This window comes from Muscardinus avellanarius (assembly GCF_963383645.1).
Source record: "Muscardinus avellanarius genome assembly, chromosome: 21".
In the NCBI taxonomy this organism is placed as follows: Eukaryota; Metazoa; Chordata; class Mammalia; order Rodentia; family Gliridae; genus Muscardinus; species Muscardinus avellanarius.
Window position 1 is genome coordinate 2,492,501 of NC_137807.1, and position 12,847 is coordinate 2,505,347.

Genomic DNA, 12,847 nt, shown 5'->3' on the forward strand with positions numbered 1-12,847 from the left:
CCTCCCAAATTCTAGGATTACAAGCGCGCGCCACCATGCCTGGTTTAAAAGGGCGACTTTTTATGGTATGTATATTATACTTCTGATATGCAGGAAGAAAGGGAGGGAGGGCAGGTGGCTTTTGCTAACTTGCTGAGTCTGGCCTCGAACCTGTGATCCTCCTGTGTCAGCCTCCCAAGTACTGAGAGGACAATTGTGCGCCACGACACCTGTCTCTGGCAGGGACCCTTGAGCATCAAGACTTCATCATACCAGGAAACTCCTCAGGGGCGCTACACCTGCTTGACACCTATCAGAGAATGATATCGGGTCACTACTGCCCCCTACTGCCCACTGATCTTAGGGAAAATAATTCCTTAAATCTGCAGGGCAAATTTACAGCTAGGAAAACATGGCTCAGAGAGGTGATAGGGCATAATCGAGGCCACAAAGCAGTGTTCAAAAGTGAAATAGTAGTAAGCCAGGCTCCAGGAAACTAGTCAGCTCCGTGTGCGCAGGAAGCAAAGTCTGTGTGTGTGTGTGTGTGTGTGTGTGTGTGTGTGTGTGTGTGTGTGTGAAGGGGTGCTGGGGATTGAACCTAGCAGTGTTCTACCACTGAGCTACATCCACATCTATCATCCTCATCCTCCTCCTCCTCCTCATTATTATTATTATTATTATTATTATTATCATTATCGATACTGGGGATGGAACCCGGGGGCATTCTACCTCCGAGCTGCACCTCCTGCCCTATTTTTTATTCTTTATTTTGAAACCGGATCTCAGTGCGTTGCAGAGGGCCTCGCTAAGTAGCTGAGGCTGTCCGCGAACCGTGATCCTCCGCTCTCAGCCTCTTATTTTTTATTCTTTATTTTGAAACAGGGTCTCACTGAGTTGCAGAGGGCCTCACTAAGTAGCTGAGGCCGGTTGCAAACCCGGATCCTCCTGTCTCAGCCTCCCAAATGTTGGGATGACAAGCATGTGCCACCACACCCGGTCCCCTTATTTTGAAGCAGGGTCAGGCTCAGTTTCTGCCCTGGCCTCAAAACTGAGATCATCCTGTCTCAGCCTACCACTTTTTTTTTTTTTTTTTTTTGGTGGTACTGGAGATTGAATCTAGGGGTATTCTATTTCTCAGCTACGCCCCTAACCCCCCTCTCCCTTTAGTTTGGTACTGGGGTTTAAACCCAGGGATATATGCCTCCAAGATAGACCTCTTGTACAATTTTATTTTTATTTTGAAACAGGATATCCCCAGGTTGCTGAGTCTCACTATTTTTTGAGGCTGTCTTCAAAACTGTAATCCTCCTGTTTCGGCCTCTCAAGTACTGGGATTACAGATATGTGCCTCTATGCCCAATTTAGCAAACTTTCTTTGTGTGTGTGGCATTGTGGATTGAACCCAGGGGCATTCTACCTTGGAGCTACACCCCCAGCCCTGCCTTTTATTCTTTATTTTGAAACAGGGTATCACTGAGTTGCAAAGGGCCCCACTAAGAAGCAGAGGCTGTCTGAGAACCGGGATCCTCCAGTCTCTGCCTCCCAAATGCTGGGATGACAAGTGTGCACCACCATGACGGGCGTATTTTTATTTTTCAGTATTTGGGAACCTGAGACAGGAGGATCACCTGTTTAAGGTCAGCTTCAACAGTGTAGTGAGACCTTCAGCAACTTAGCAAGAACCCCTTTCAAAAAAACAAACAAACAAATAAACAAAAAAAAACTAGGACTGGGGGTTGGGGTGAAGCTGGGTGGTAGAATGCTCCTGAGTTTAGTTTCCAGTACCAAAAAAAAAAAATAAATAAAAAATAAATAAAATACACCTAGGTGTCCACCACGTAGGGCATTTTCCTCATCCTAGGTCCCCCCCACCCCACCCCGCGTCTGGACCCATCTCCACCCCCTCCAGCCCCAGGTAAGCAACAACAGTAACCGCAGAAGCTCAGCAGGCGTGGTGGCACGCGCTTGTAATGTCGAGACTTGGGAGTCTGAGACAGGAGGATCGCAGGTTCGAAGCCTGCTTCAGAAATTTAACGAAAATGAGCAATTTGGCGAGATCCTGTTTCAGAATAAAAAGTAGCTAGGAGTCCTGGCGGTGTAGCTCGGAGGTAGATCACCCCTTGGCTTCCATCCCGAGTACCAAAACAAAAACAAATTTCTTGGCTTCAGTCTCCATCTGGGATTACAAGTGTGCAACTTCCCTTCGCTGCGATCGCTGCCTCCAACTCTTTCTCCTAGGACAATCTTAGAACAGCATTGCATCGGATAGGGAAAACCTCTTGAGACTATGACATTAATCTTTTGCGAAGTCCACCTAAACTTTGAACGCAAAAAAAAAAAAAAGAAGAAGATGATTGCGGACGACGGATTTTGTCCCTCCGGGGCCGCCGTCCAGCTCGGGCCTCGTGGAGCGCGCTTGGCCCTCGGCGGCCGCCGTACGCCCGTTACGTGGCAACGGCCCGCGCCAGCCAATCGGCGGCGCCCGCGTCAGCCCCCGCGGGTGGCGCAGCCGGAAGGGGCGGAGCCGAGGCGCGGCGGCTGGGGAGGCAGCGGCGGCCGCGGCGACGGCGGCTCCGGAGGCCGCAGTGCGAGTCCCGGCTTCGGCCCCGGCGCCGCCATGGTGACGCTCGCCGAGCTCCTGGTGCTGCTGGCCGCGCTGCTGGCCACGGCCTCGGGCTACTTCGTCAGCATCGACGCGCACGCCGAGGAGTGCTTCTTCGAGCGGGTCACCTCGGGCACCAAGATGGGCCTCATCTTCGAGGTGGCCGAGGGCGGCTTCCTGGACATCGACGTGGAGGTGCGGGCGCGCTGCCCGGGCCGCCGGCGCCGCGCGGGCCCGCTCGAGGCCGCCACCCCGGGCCGGGCGCCCCGGGACCCGAGCCGCCGCCGGGCAGGGCTGCAGCCCGGCCCCGGCCCGAGGCTCCGCGCCGCCCCGCCGGCCCCGGCCCGCGGACTCACGCGGGAACTCTCGCCAAAGTTAGATGGAGAGCGGTGGGGGGAGTGAGAAGCTGGGCTTCGGCGCCGTAGTTTTTTCTTTCCTTAGAGAAGCGACCCTGGTGTCCTGGCGGCTTCGACACGAGCCTCCAGATGCCCCGCCGGCCCGCGGGCCGGGTTGGCTCCGGCTTCGGAGGAGGAATCGCCGCCGCGAAGTTTCGTACTTGGGAAGATCGAAACCCGGGGTGTTGGGCCTCCGAGCCATGTTTCCAGCCCTTTTTTATTGTTGTGATCACTTTTTGGTGTGTGGCACTGGGGGTGGAACCCAGGGGCTTTCTACCTCCGGGCTATACACTCCTGGCCCTATTTTATACTTTATTTGGAAACAGGGTCTCGCTAAGTTGCCGAGAGCCTCACTCAGTAGCCGAGGCTGGCTTCGAACCTGTGCGATCCTCCTGTCTCAGCCTCCCAAGCGCGGGGATGACAAGCGGGCGCCACCACGCCCGGCTGTCCAGCCCTTTTTATTTTGAAACAAGGTCTTGGTAAATTGTTGAGGGTGCTCTCGAACTGCAGTCTTCCTGTTTTAGCCTCCCAACTACTAGAATTCCAGAGCACGAATCAAACCTTGCCTGGCTTCCACCCTTATCTCTCCTATCCTCCTTCTCCCTCTCCCTCTCCCTCTCCCTCTCCCTCTCCCTCTCCCTCTCCCTCCCTCTCTCGTTCTGGATTGAATCCAGGGGGCATTCTAAAGGAACTACAGCCCTGTACTTTTGTTTTTTTAATTTGGAGAAACAGTCTCCCTAAGTTGCTGAGGCTGGTGTGCAACCTGTGATCCTCCTGTCTCAGCCTCCCAAGTACTGAGATGAGACTGTCTCAAGACCTGTGCGAGTCAGAGTTTTCTGTGTCTGCAGGGTTAGAGTTTCAGTTGGATAAATAAGATTTAAATGCAGACAGAGCTGAAAGGGTGAATTAGAGAATCTTTGCATCCACCCTCCTTCCATTGGGTGGGGGAATTGGAGCCCGGAGAATTTCAGCGAAGGTTAAACAGCGAAGGTTAAACAGTAGGGAATTTTTTTTTTTTTTTTTTTTTTTACTGTCAACACACACTACTTGCAAAGTTTAGATTTTAAGTCTTTTGTGACACTTTCTATATTTCTCTCCTGCCTCCAGATTACAGGACCTGACAATAAAGGAATTTATAAAGGAGACCGAGAGTCCAGTGGGAAATACACATTTGCTGCTCACATGGACGGGACGTACAAGTTCTGTTTTAGTAACAGGATGTCCACCATGACTCCGAAGATAGTGATGTTCACCATTGACATTGGGGAGGCGCCCAGAGGGCAGGACATGGAGACAGAAGGTGAGGTGGCGCTGGTAGGTTTGCGTCCCGTCCCCAGAGTCAGTTTAATTCTACTCTCTCTGATTCATCAGAAGTGAGCACGCACTGTTTCTCATTCCAGCTTCATTCCTTGTTATTAAATCCAAAGACCCGTTTTGAAGTGTAGTTTTTACTTCTGTAACTCTCGTAAAGAACAGAGTTTCTGAAAGCGAACGTTTCTTTCCTCATTCTTTGCTGCTGCCCTTTCTGGCAGCTTTTCCCGGTTATCCAGGTGACTTGTGTCCTGGGTTGCCCTGTTGACTTGGTAATACTGGTGTGTATCTTTATTTGTGTGATTGTAGACATTACTAGGTCAGCTAAACTACTTGTTGGTCTCTCTGTTTACATCTTACACTTTTCTCTAGGTGGTGGCGACACATGGGATGGTATGTGGATTGCTTTTTGATGGCTTCCTGTCTCTTACGTCTTTTTGTTTGCTAATGTCTTAATTTCTGCTTTCCTTTTCTCTAACCTCAGTGTGTTGGCATGAGAGTGTTTTTGTTTTTAGTCTTAAAAAAATTGTAGAACTCATTAGATCCATCTTGTTTTGGTGGTTTTTAAAATTTGGCTGACAAGTTATTTTAAATTAATACTACCGAGAACATAATGATAGACATTTTAGTAGTAACTTTTTTTTGTAGTTGGAATTGAACCCAGGGGCATTCTTACCTTGGAGGTACACATCCAGCACTTTTTTTTTTTTTTTTTTTTGGTGGTACTGGGGTTCCTGGAAACCCTTCTACCTCGGGGCTATACTCCCAGACCTATTTTATATTTTTATTTGGAAACAGGGTCTCTTATGCCAGCGCGGCTGGCTTTGAACCTGCGCTATCCTTCTGTCTCCGCCTCCCAAGCGCGGGGATGACAAGCGTGCGCCACCATGCCGGGCTCAGCACTTTTTATTTTGAAGCAGTCTCCCTGAGTTGCTTGGGGTCTTGCTAAGTTGCTGAAGCCGGCCTGGAGCCTGTGATCCTCTGTGTCACACACCCAAGCACTGGAATAACAGACGTGAGCACTTTAAGCCTTTAATAGTAACATTTTTGTCCTTTTAAAAATGAATGCTGAGCCGGGCATGGTGCGCTCGGGAGGCTGAGACAGGAGGATCACACAGGTTCGCAGCCAGCCTCAGCTACTTAGTGAGGCTCTCGGCAACTCAGTGAGACCCTGTTTCCAAATAAAATAGAAAATAGGTCTGGGAGTGTAGCCCGGAGGTAGAAAGCCTCTGGGTTCCACCCCCAGTACCACACACACACACACACACACACACACACACACACACACACACACACACTGAAGGGTGGAAAGATTCAACTGTAACTGGACAAGAAGAAGTCTAAGCATAGATAATTGCAAATGGTCCTTTCTTTGTTTTTTGTTTTTCTTTTGCTGTACCGGGGATGGAGCCCAGGGGCATTCTACCTCTGAGCTACACCCAGCCCGATTTTTTCATTCTTTGTTTTGAAACAGGGTCTCACCAAGTTGCAAAGGGCCTCATTCCGTAGAAGCTGAGGCTGTCTGCAAATCGTGGTCCTCCGTTCTCAGCCTCTCAAATGCTGGGATTACAAGCGTGGGCCACCACCCCAGCCAAATGGAACTTTTAACATTGTAAAAGTATTTGTTTGAGGTACTGGGAGTAGAATCCAGGGACTTCTCCCTTTGGGCACCAGCCCAGACCTGTTCCGTTTTATTTTCATTTGTGAGCAGGTTGTTACTCAGTTGCTGAGGCTGGCCTTGAACCTGTGATCCTCCTGTCTTGGCTTCCCATAAGCGTGTGCCGCCATGCCTGGCTTGTTAAAAGTATTTTAAGGGTATTCTTACTGTTGTTCACATTTCTAAGCTGAAATGTAGTTAGATATAAAATGCAGTTCAATGATGAAAAAGTTGTCCCGGCATATGTTCAGATAGATTATTTATTGCTCAATTGTACATTAGTTTTTTTCTTTTGGTCCTGAGGATGGAACCCAGGAGCATCCTACCTCTGAGCTACATGCCCAGTCTATTTTTTATTCTTTATATTGAAACAGGGTCTCACTAAGTTGTGGAGGGCCTCACTAAGTATCTGAGGCTGGCCACGAACCTGTGATTGTCCTCTCTAAATACTGGGATTGCAAGCGTTCATCACTATGTCTGGCTTCCCCCCTACACACACACACACACACACACACACCACACACCAGGGTCTTTGGAAGCTAGAAGCTATTCAGCACGTTTCATAACATTAACATGATAGCATATGTTCAGGTGTTTAGCATTCAGCAGAGCACTAACATCGTGAAGAAGGTAAAGGTTTGGAACTCTGTAAAATCCAGAGCATTGTACTAAATGATTCCTGTGTTCATTTTTTTTTTTTTTTTTTTTTGGTGGTACTGGGGTTCCTGGAATCCTGGAAGCCCGTCTATCTCCGGACTACACTCCCAGACCTATTTTATTTTTGGAAACAGGGTCTCCTAAGCCAGCACGGCTGGCCTCGAACCTGCGCGATCCTCCTGTCCCTGCCTCCCAAGCGCGGGGATTACAAGCGTGCGCCACCACGCCCGGCCTCCTGTGTTCATTTTTAAGGGCCACTTACAGGTTTGGTTAGGAACTCTGAAAGGCTTTGTATCTGTTCATTTTTTTAATATTGGTCCTGTTTGGCTAGAAAATACTGGCTGATGAACGTGACTATTGAACTTCTTAAGTAACCCTTTAACACATGTCTAACTTTGCTTTTGCTTGCTAAGGCCAGCGGATGGCAGCTGTCCCGCTGAGCCCTCTAAAGCAGTGGTTCTCAAGTGGGGAGGTCTCGGCCTTCAGGGGACATTTGCCGGTCTCTGGAGAATGTTGATTGTTGGGAAGGGGTGGGAGCTGCTGGCCAGTACCCTCAAAGCATCGGCCAGCTCCCCGGCACACAGGGGACCTTTGGGCCGGATGTCAGCAGCGCAGCTCGGGGGACCCTGCTCCAGAGGTTCCTGGTAGTGCGTGGGGCTTCGGGGAGCTGGTGAGGTCAGCTGCTTTGAGTGCGGGGCTCTGGTGCTCCTGTTACGAGTTAAACTGGAGCCCACGTGAGGCCGAATTTCGCGGGATCAGCGGCCCCTCTCCTGGGGCTTCTTCCTGGCGCTATTTCCTTCCTGTCTGTCAAATGTTGCAGTGCAGCACTGCCTAAAATCATATTCTTCAGAATATGATTTCCTGGAAACCTGGTTGAAAACCTGTGCAACTGAGCATGTCCTTACTTACTACGCCTGCTGGTCCCCACTGTAATGGAATCGTTACTGTCACAGAACACACTTGAGTTGGTTGGAATTTTCCCAGGTGTATACTCACGGTTTTTCTGCTTGGCTTCATAGAGTTTAAGTTCTGTTTTGGGGCTGTTTCGAAATTAAAATCAGAGTCAGTCAATCTCTGTCTCTCTATCTGTCTTTCTGTCCTTGTCTGTCTGTCTGTCTGTCTGTCTGTCTGTTTCTCTCTCTCTGTCTCTCTCTGTGTCTGTCTGTCTGTCTGTCTGTCTCTCTCTCTCTCTCTCTCTCTGTGGTGGGGATCAAACCCAGGGACATTCCACCTCTGAATACACCCCAGCCGTATTTTTATTTTATATTTTGGTATTGGGGATTGAGCTCGGGCATTCTATACCTCTGAGCTATGCCCTTGGTCCTTTTTATGTTTTTATTTGAAACGGTCTCGTTAAGGTGTTGAGAGTCTTTACGTTGCTGAGGCTGACCTCCAACCTGCGATCCTCCTGTCGCAGCCTCACAAGTCCTGAGATTACAGGTGTGTGCCAGCACGCCTGGCTTAGAGTTCTTAAGGGTGGATTTCTATTTTAGTTTGCTTATTGTTTATAGGATTTAGGGCTTTTCCCCCCTTTTTTGTGATACTAGGAGGGGGTTGAACTCTGAGACTCGGGGCATAGGAGGCAAGTGCTCTACCACGGCCCTTATTTTTAAAGACACAGTGTCACTTTTTATATTTTGGTGGTACTGGGGTTCCTGGAAGCCCTTCTACCTCTGGGCTACACTCCCAGACCTACTTATACTTTTTATATGGAAACAGGGTCTCTTTGGCTTCAAACCTGCGCGATCCTCCTGTCTCCGTCTCCCAAGCACGGGGATTACAAGTGTGCGCCGCCACGCCTGGCGAGACAGGGTATCACTGATGTGCCCAAAGTGGCCTTGAATTTGTGATCCTCCTGCCTCAGCCACCTGAATAGCTGAACTGCAGGCCTGTGCTCTGAACTTGGCAGGATTTAGTAAAAAACACCACACATGCATTCCTTTTTATTTTCTTCCCTCTCTTAAACTTCTTACTTAATAGTAGTTAGCATAGTGAACGTCGCATTTCAGCAGCATCTTACTAGAAATTTTTTAGGGTTGTTTTCCTTTAGTTAGTAAGGATTGTATAGTATGTTCCCTACTCTGAAAGAGGTTTCTCTACTGGAAACTGACTTTTAAAAATGCTCTGATATATAAATATAATCCACTAAATAAAGAAATTTAAATCTAAAAGAAGAAAAATGCTCTGATAATGAAGTGTCGTCAGTGGCTCCTGTCGCTGGTCTGAGTCGATGTCTGAGCCATTTCTAAAAGCAGCTTCCTTTGACTCCCTTCTCCAAGGAGTATTTTATTATTCAGTCCTAGTGTCAGAGGTTGTCGTGTATGCTAATCTTTCACATTCTTCTGTAGCTCACCAGAACAAGCTAGAAGAAATGATAAACGAGCTGGCAGTGGCGATGACGGCGGTGAAGCACGAGCAGGAGTACATGGAGGTCAGGGAGCGGATACACAGAGCCAGTAAGTTAGGAGTACGTGGAGGTCAGGGAGTGGGTACACAGAGCCAGTAAGTCAGGAGTACATGGAGGTCAGGGAGCGGGTACACAGAGCCAGTAAGTCAGGAGTACATGGAGGTCAGGGAGCGGGTACACAGAGCCAGTAAGTCAGGAGTACCTGGAGGTCAGGGAGCGGGTACACAGAGCCAGTAAGTCAGGAGTACGCGGAGGTCAGGGAGCGGGTACACAGAGCCAGTAAGTCAGGAGTACCTGGAGGTCAGGGAGCGGGTACACAGAGCCAGTAAGTCAGGAGTACGTGGAGGTCAGGGAGCGGGTACACAGAGCCAGTAAGTCAGGAGTACCTGGAGGTCAGGGAGCGGGTACACAGAGCCAGTAAGTCAGGAGTACCTGGAGGTCAGGGAGCGGGTACACAGAGCCAGTAAGTCAGGAGTACGCGGAGGTCAGGGAGCGGGTACACAGAGCCAGTAAGTCAGGAGTACGCGGAGGTCAGGGAGCGGGTACACAGAGCCAGTAAGTCAGGAGTACGCGGAGGTCAGGGAGCGGATACACAGAGCCAGTAAGTCAGGAGTACGTGGAGGTCAGGGAGCGGGTACACAGAGCCAGTAAGTCAGGAGTACGCGGAGGTCAGGGAGCGGGTACACAGAGCCAGTAAGTCAGGAGTACGTGGAGGTCAGGGAGCGGGTACACAGAGCCAGTAAGTCAGGAGTACCTGGAGGTCAGGGAGCGGGTACACAGAGCCAGTAAGTCAGGAGTACGTGGAGGTCAGGGAGCGGGTACACAGAGCCAGTAAGTCAGGAGTACGTGGAGGTCAGGGAGCGGGTACACAGAGCCAGTAAGTCAGGAGTACGCGGAGGTCAGGGAGCGGGTACACAGAGCCAGTAAGTCAGGAGTACGCGGAGGTCAGGGAGCGGGTACACAGAGCCAGTAAGTCAGGAGTACCTGGAGGTCAGGGAGCGGGTACACAGAGCCAGTAAGTCAGGAGTACGTGGAGGTCAGGGAGCGGGTACACAGAGCCAGTAAGTCAGGAGTACGCGGAGGTCAGGGAGCGGGTACACAGAGCCAGTAAGTCAGGCCTCACAGGCACCTGCGGGAATGCACCCGGGGAAATGTCTATACCTCTTTTTAGCTAGCTAGCTATATTTTTGGGCTGGAGATTGGACCCAGGGGCGTTCTACCTCCAAGCTACACCCCCAGCCCTATTTTTTATTCTTTATTTTGAAACCGGGTCTCACTGAGTTTCAGTGAGCCTCACTAAGTAGCCGAGGCTGTCTGCAAACCGGGATCGTCCTGTCTTAGCCTCCCGAATGCTGGGATTATAAGCTACAAGCACGTACCACCACGCCTGGCTGTACACATTATTTACTTATTTTATAGGCCACCGTGCCCAGCCTATTCTTTTACTTTTGAAACAGTAAGTTTTTTGGGGGGGAGATCTGGGGATGGAACTCAGAGGCATTTGACCTCCGAGCTACACCCCCGTCCTCCTAGTTTTTATTCTTTATTTTGAAACAGGGTCTCACTAAGTTGCGGAGGCCTCACTAAGTAGCTGAGGCTGGCTGTGAACTGCGATCCTCCTGTCTCGGCCTCCTGAAAGCTCGGATGACAAGTGTGCCCACCACGCCTGGCTGGCAAGGGCCTTTTTAAAACTGAAATCTCTGCCTCTGTTTATGTTGGGTTGCTTGGGGACAGAAGTATCTATCAGTGGTGCTTAAAATATTACTCTTATTCAGCGAGAAGACCAGGAGATGATTTATGCCGCCTATGTGTTTCTGGCGAGTTAACTTTTGTTTATTTGTTTTCCTCGACAGTCAACGACAACACAAACAGCAGAGTGGTCCTTTGGTCCTTCTTTGAAGCTCTTGTTCTAGTTGCCATGACACTGGGACAGATCTACTACCTGAAGAGATTTTTTGAAGTCCGGAGGGTTGTTTAAAAGGCCTTTTCCTGGTGATCCCAAATTCATAATTCACTTGTTTACCAAACACCTGGGTCATAATAATGTTATTAGTTTCTACATGTTTTCTGAACATCCACAACTTAGGTTTCTTTAGGATTAATTGAAGCTGGGGACAAAAGCTTTCTAGGACAGTCACAGTGAAAGTTTGACACTTAATTGGCGCCAAGTGTATTTGAAGCTGCCTCCAATGCCCAGGCCCTTCCAGATCTGACACTATGTGAAATGCGGGAGTGGAGGCTTATCATGTCTTGCTCTCCTTGTTTTTAACATAAATGCAGTTTGTTCAGGTCTCCCGGAGTCCTGCTAGTGCTTTACTAAAGCGAGGGCACTTTGTGGACCCCTCATCCTGGGGCTCGCGTCATCCGGGCAGCACCCTGTCGAGCGGCTCTGGGGAGCTGAGCTGCAGTCTGACCCTTGACATTTCCTGGCCCGCCTGGGTCCCGTTTGCTAGCAGGCTGGGTGCTTTTATGTTTATCATATTTTTGCTTTCAACATAAGACACCCCAATATACTTTTTTCCCTCTAAATTTTTACATTGAACCTTGGACTCAAGTACCTCCACTGAAATTGTTGACATAATTTTTTCCAAGGGTGGGTTTTCTGCCCCACCTGTACGAAGTCTCCTAAGGCAGTTCTCTGGGTGTTTGCTTGGAAGCTCACTCCTCTGCGGGCACGTCCCCTTTCCCACTCTTGGCACATAGGAAGTATTCACGTGCATTATTGGAAAAACCTGGATTCCTGATGCCAAAGGGTTGAAGCCTCTTGGGTTTCTTTGCAGTGATATACAGCCACTATTTTGCTTTAGAGGCACTGACATCAGTGTCAAAACTAGGGTTTTTGTTTCTCCTGGGCCTTTCTTTTTTGGCACATGTGAGCTTTTGTTATATATAAAATGAAAAGACTCTCTTGATCTATGATGATGGGATTAAAAATTAAAGACAAGTCTGGTTTTGGTGTGGGAAGGATCCAGGATTATGTTATGACAGATGTGTAATAGTTACTTGTACATTTTTTGGGCTCTTTGCAAGGGGAAAATTACAAGTAACAAGTTTTATATAATTAATTTAAATTTGTTACAGTTTTCATGTTCAGGACAATTTTTCAACCTTGGGTAAAAATACTCGCAACAGTTTATTATAGTAAGGTGTGTTTCACCTTAGGCCAACTGTTGCTTGCCAGTTTTTTTTGTGCGTGTGAAAACACTTCAAAATTGAATTAAAGATGTAAATTTAAAATTGGTTGTGTATCTAATATGCCCCAGGTTCAGTAAATAAAACAATTCTTTTTAAAAACTGTCAGTATTCTTTCTTTTGTTAATGGCGGTTAATTCATGTCATGTTAAATACTAACCTTGTTATAAATGAGACATGTCTGTTTTGCGAGTAATTATAGCTGCTATAAATGTCTGTAACTTAGTTCTATGAGGATAACGAAAAGGAAGCAACTTAATTTTAGTTTCCGTGTGTGTGTGTGTGTGTGTGTGTGGGGGGGGGGGGGTTGGCTGTATTAGCTTGTGTGTGTGTGTGGGGGGGGGTTGGCTGTATTAGCTTGTGTGTGTGTGTGTGTGGGGGTTGGCTGTATTAGCTTGTGTGTGTGTGTGTGGGGGGTTGGCTGTATTAGCTTGTGTGTGTGTGTGTGTGTGTGTGGGGGGGTTGGCTGTATTAGCTTTTTTGTGTGTGTGTGGTACCGGGGGTTGGCCCAGGAGACCATGGCCTCCGAGTTACATCCCAGCCCTTTATTGAGTCGAGACGGGTTCTTGCTGCGTTGCTGTGGGCCCTGCCAATTTCCCCACGTTGGCCCTGCGCCTGCATCCCGTTTCAGCCTCCCAGGTACTGCC

General features: G+C 49.0%; 1 protein-coding gene across 2 annotated transcripts; it reads left to right on the forward strand.

Annotated features, from left to right (window-relative positions):
* Positions 1 to 2,300: 2,300 nt before the first annotated feature.
* On the forward strand, positions 2,301 to 10,986 carry TMED2 (transmembrane p24 trafficking protein 2; the record flags this gene model as incomplete). Of its 2 annotated transcripts, XM_080717545.1 has the most annotated exons (5): positions 2,301 to 2,776; positions 4,084 to 4,276; positions 4,660 to 4,680; positions 8,950 to 9,057; positions 10,862 to 10,986. In XM_080717545.1, the coding sequence occupies exons 1-5, from the start codon at positions 2,330 to 2,332 to the stop codon at positions 10,984 to 10,986; spliced, it is 894 nt and encodes a 297-aa protein (XP_080573671.1). In that variant the 5' UTR covers positions 2,301 to 2,329. The 2 variants fall into 2 exon arrangements, with proteins under 2 accessions (XP_080573671.1, XP_080573670.1); XM_080717544.1 differs by lacking the exon at positions 4,660 to 4,680.
* Positions 10,987 to 12,847: the final 1,861 nt, after the last annotated feature.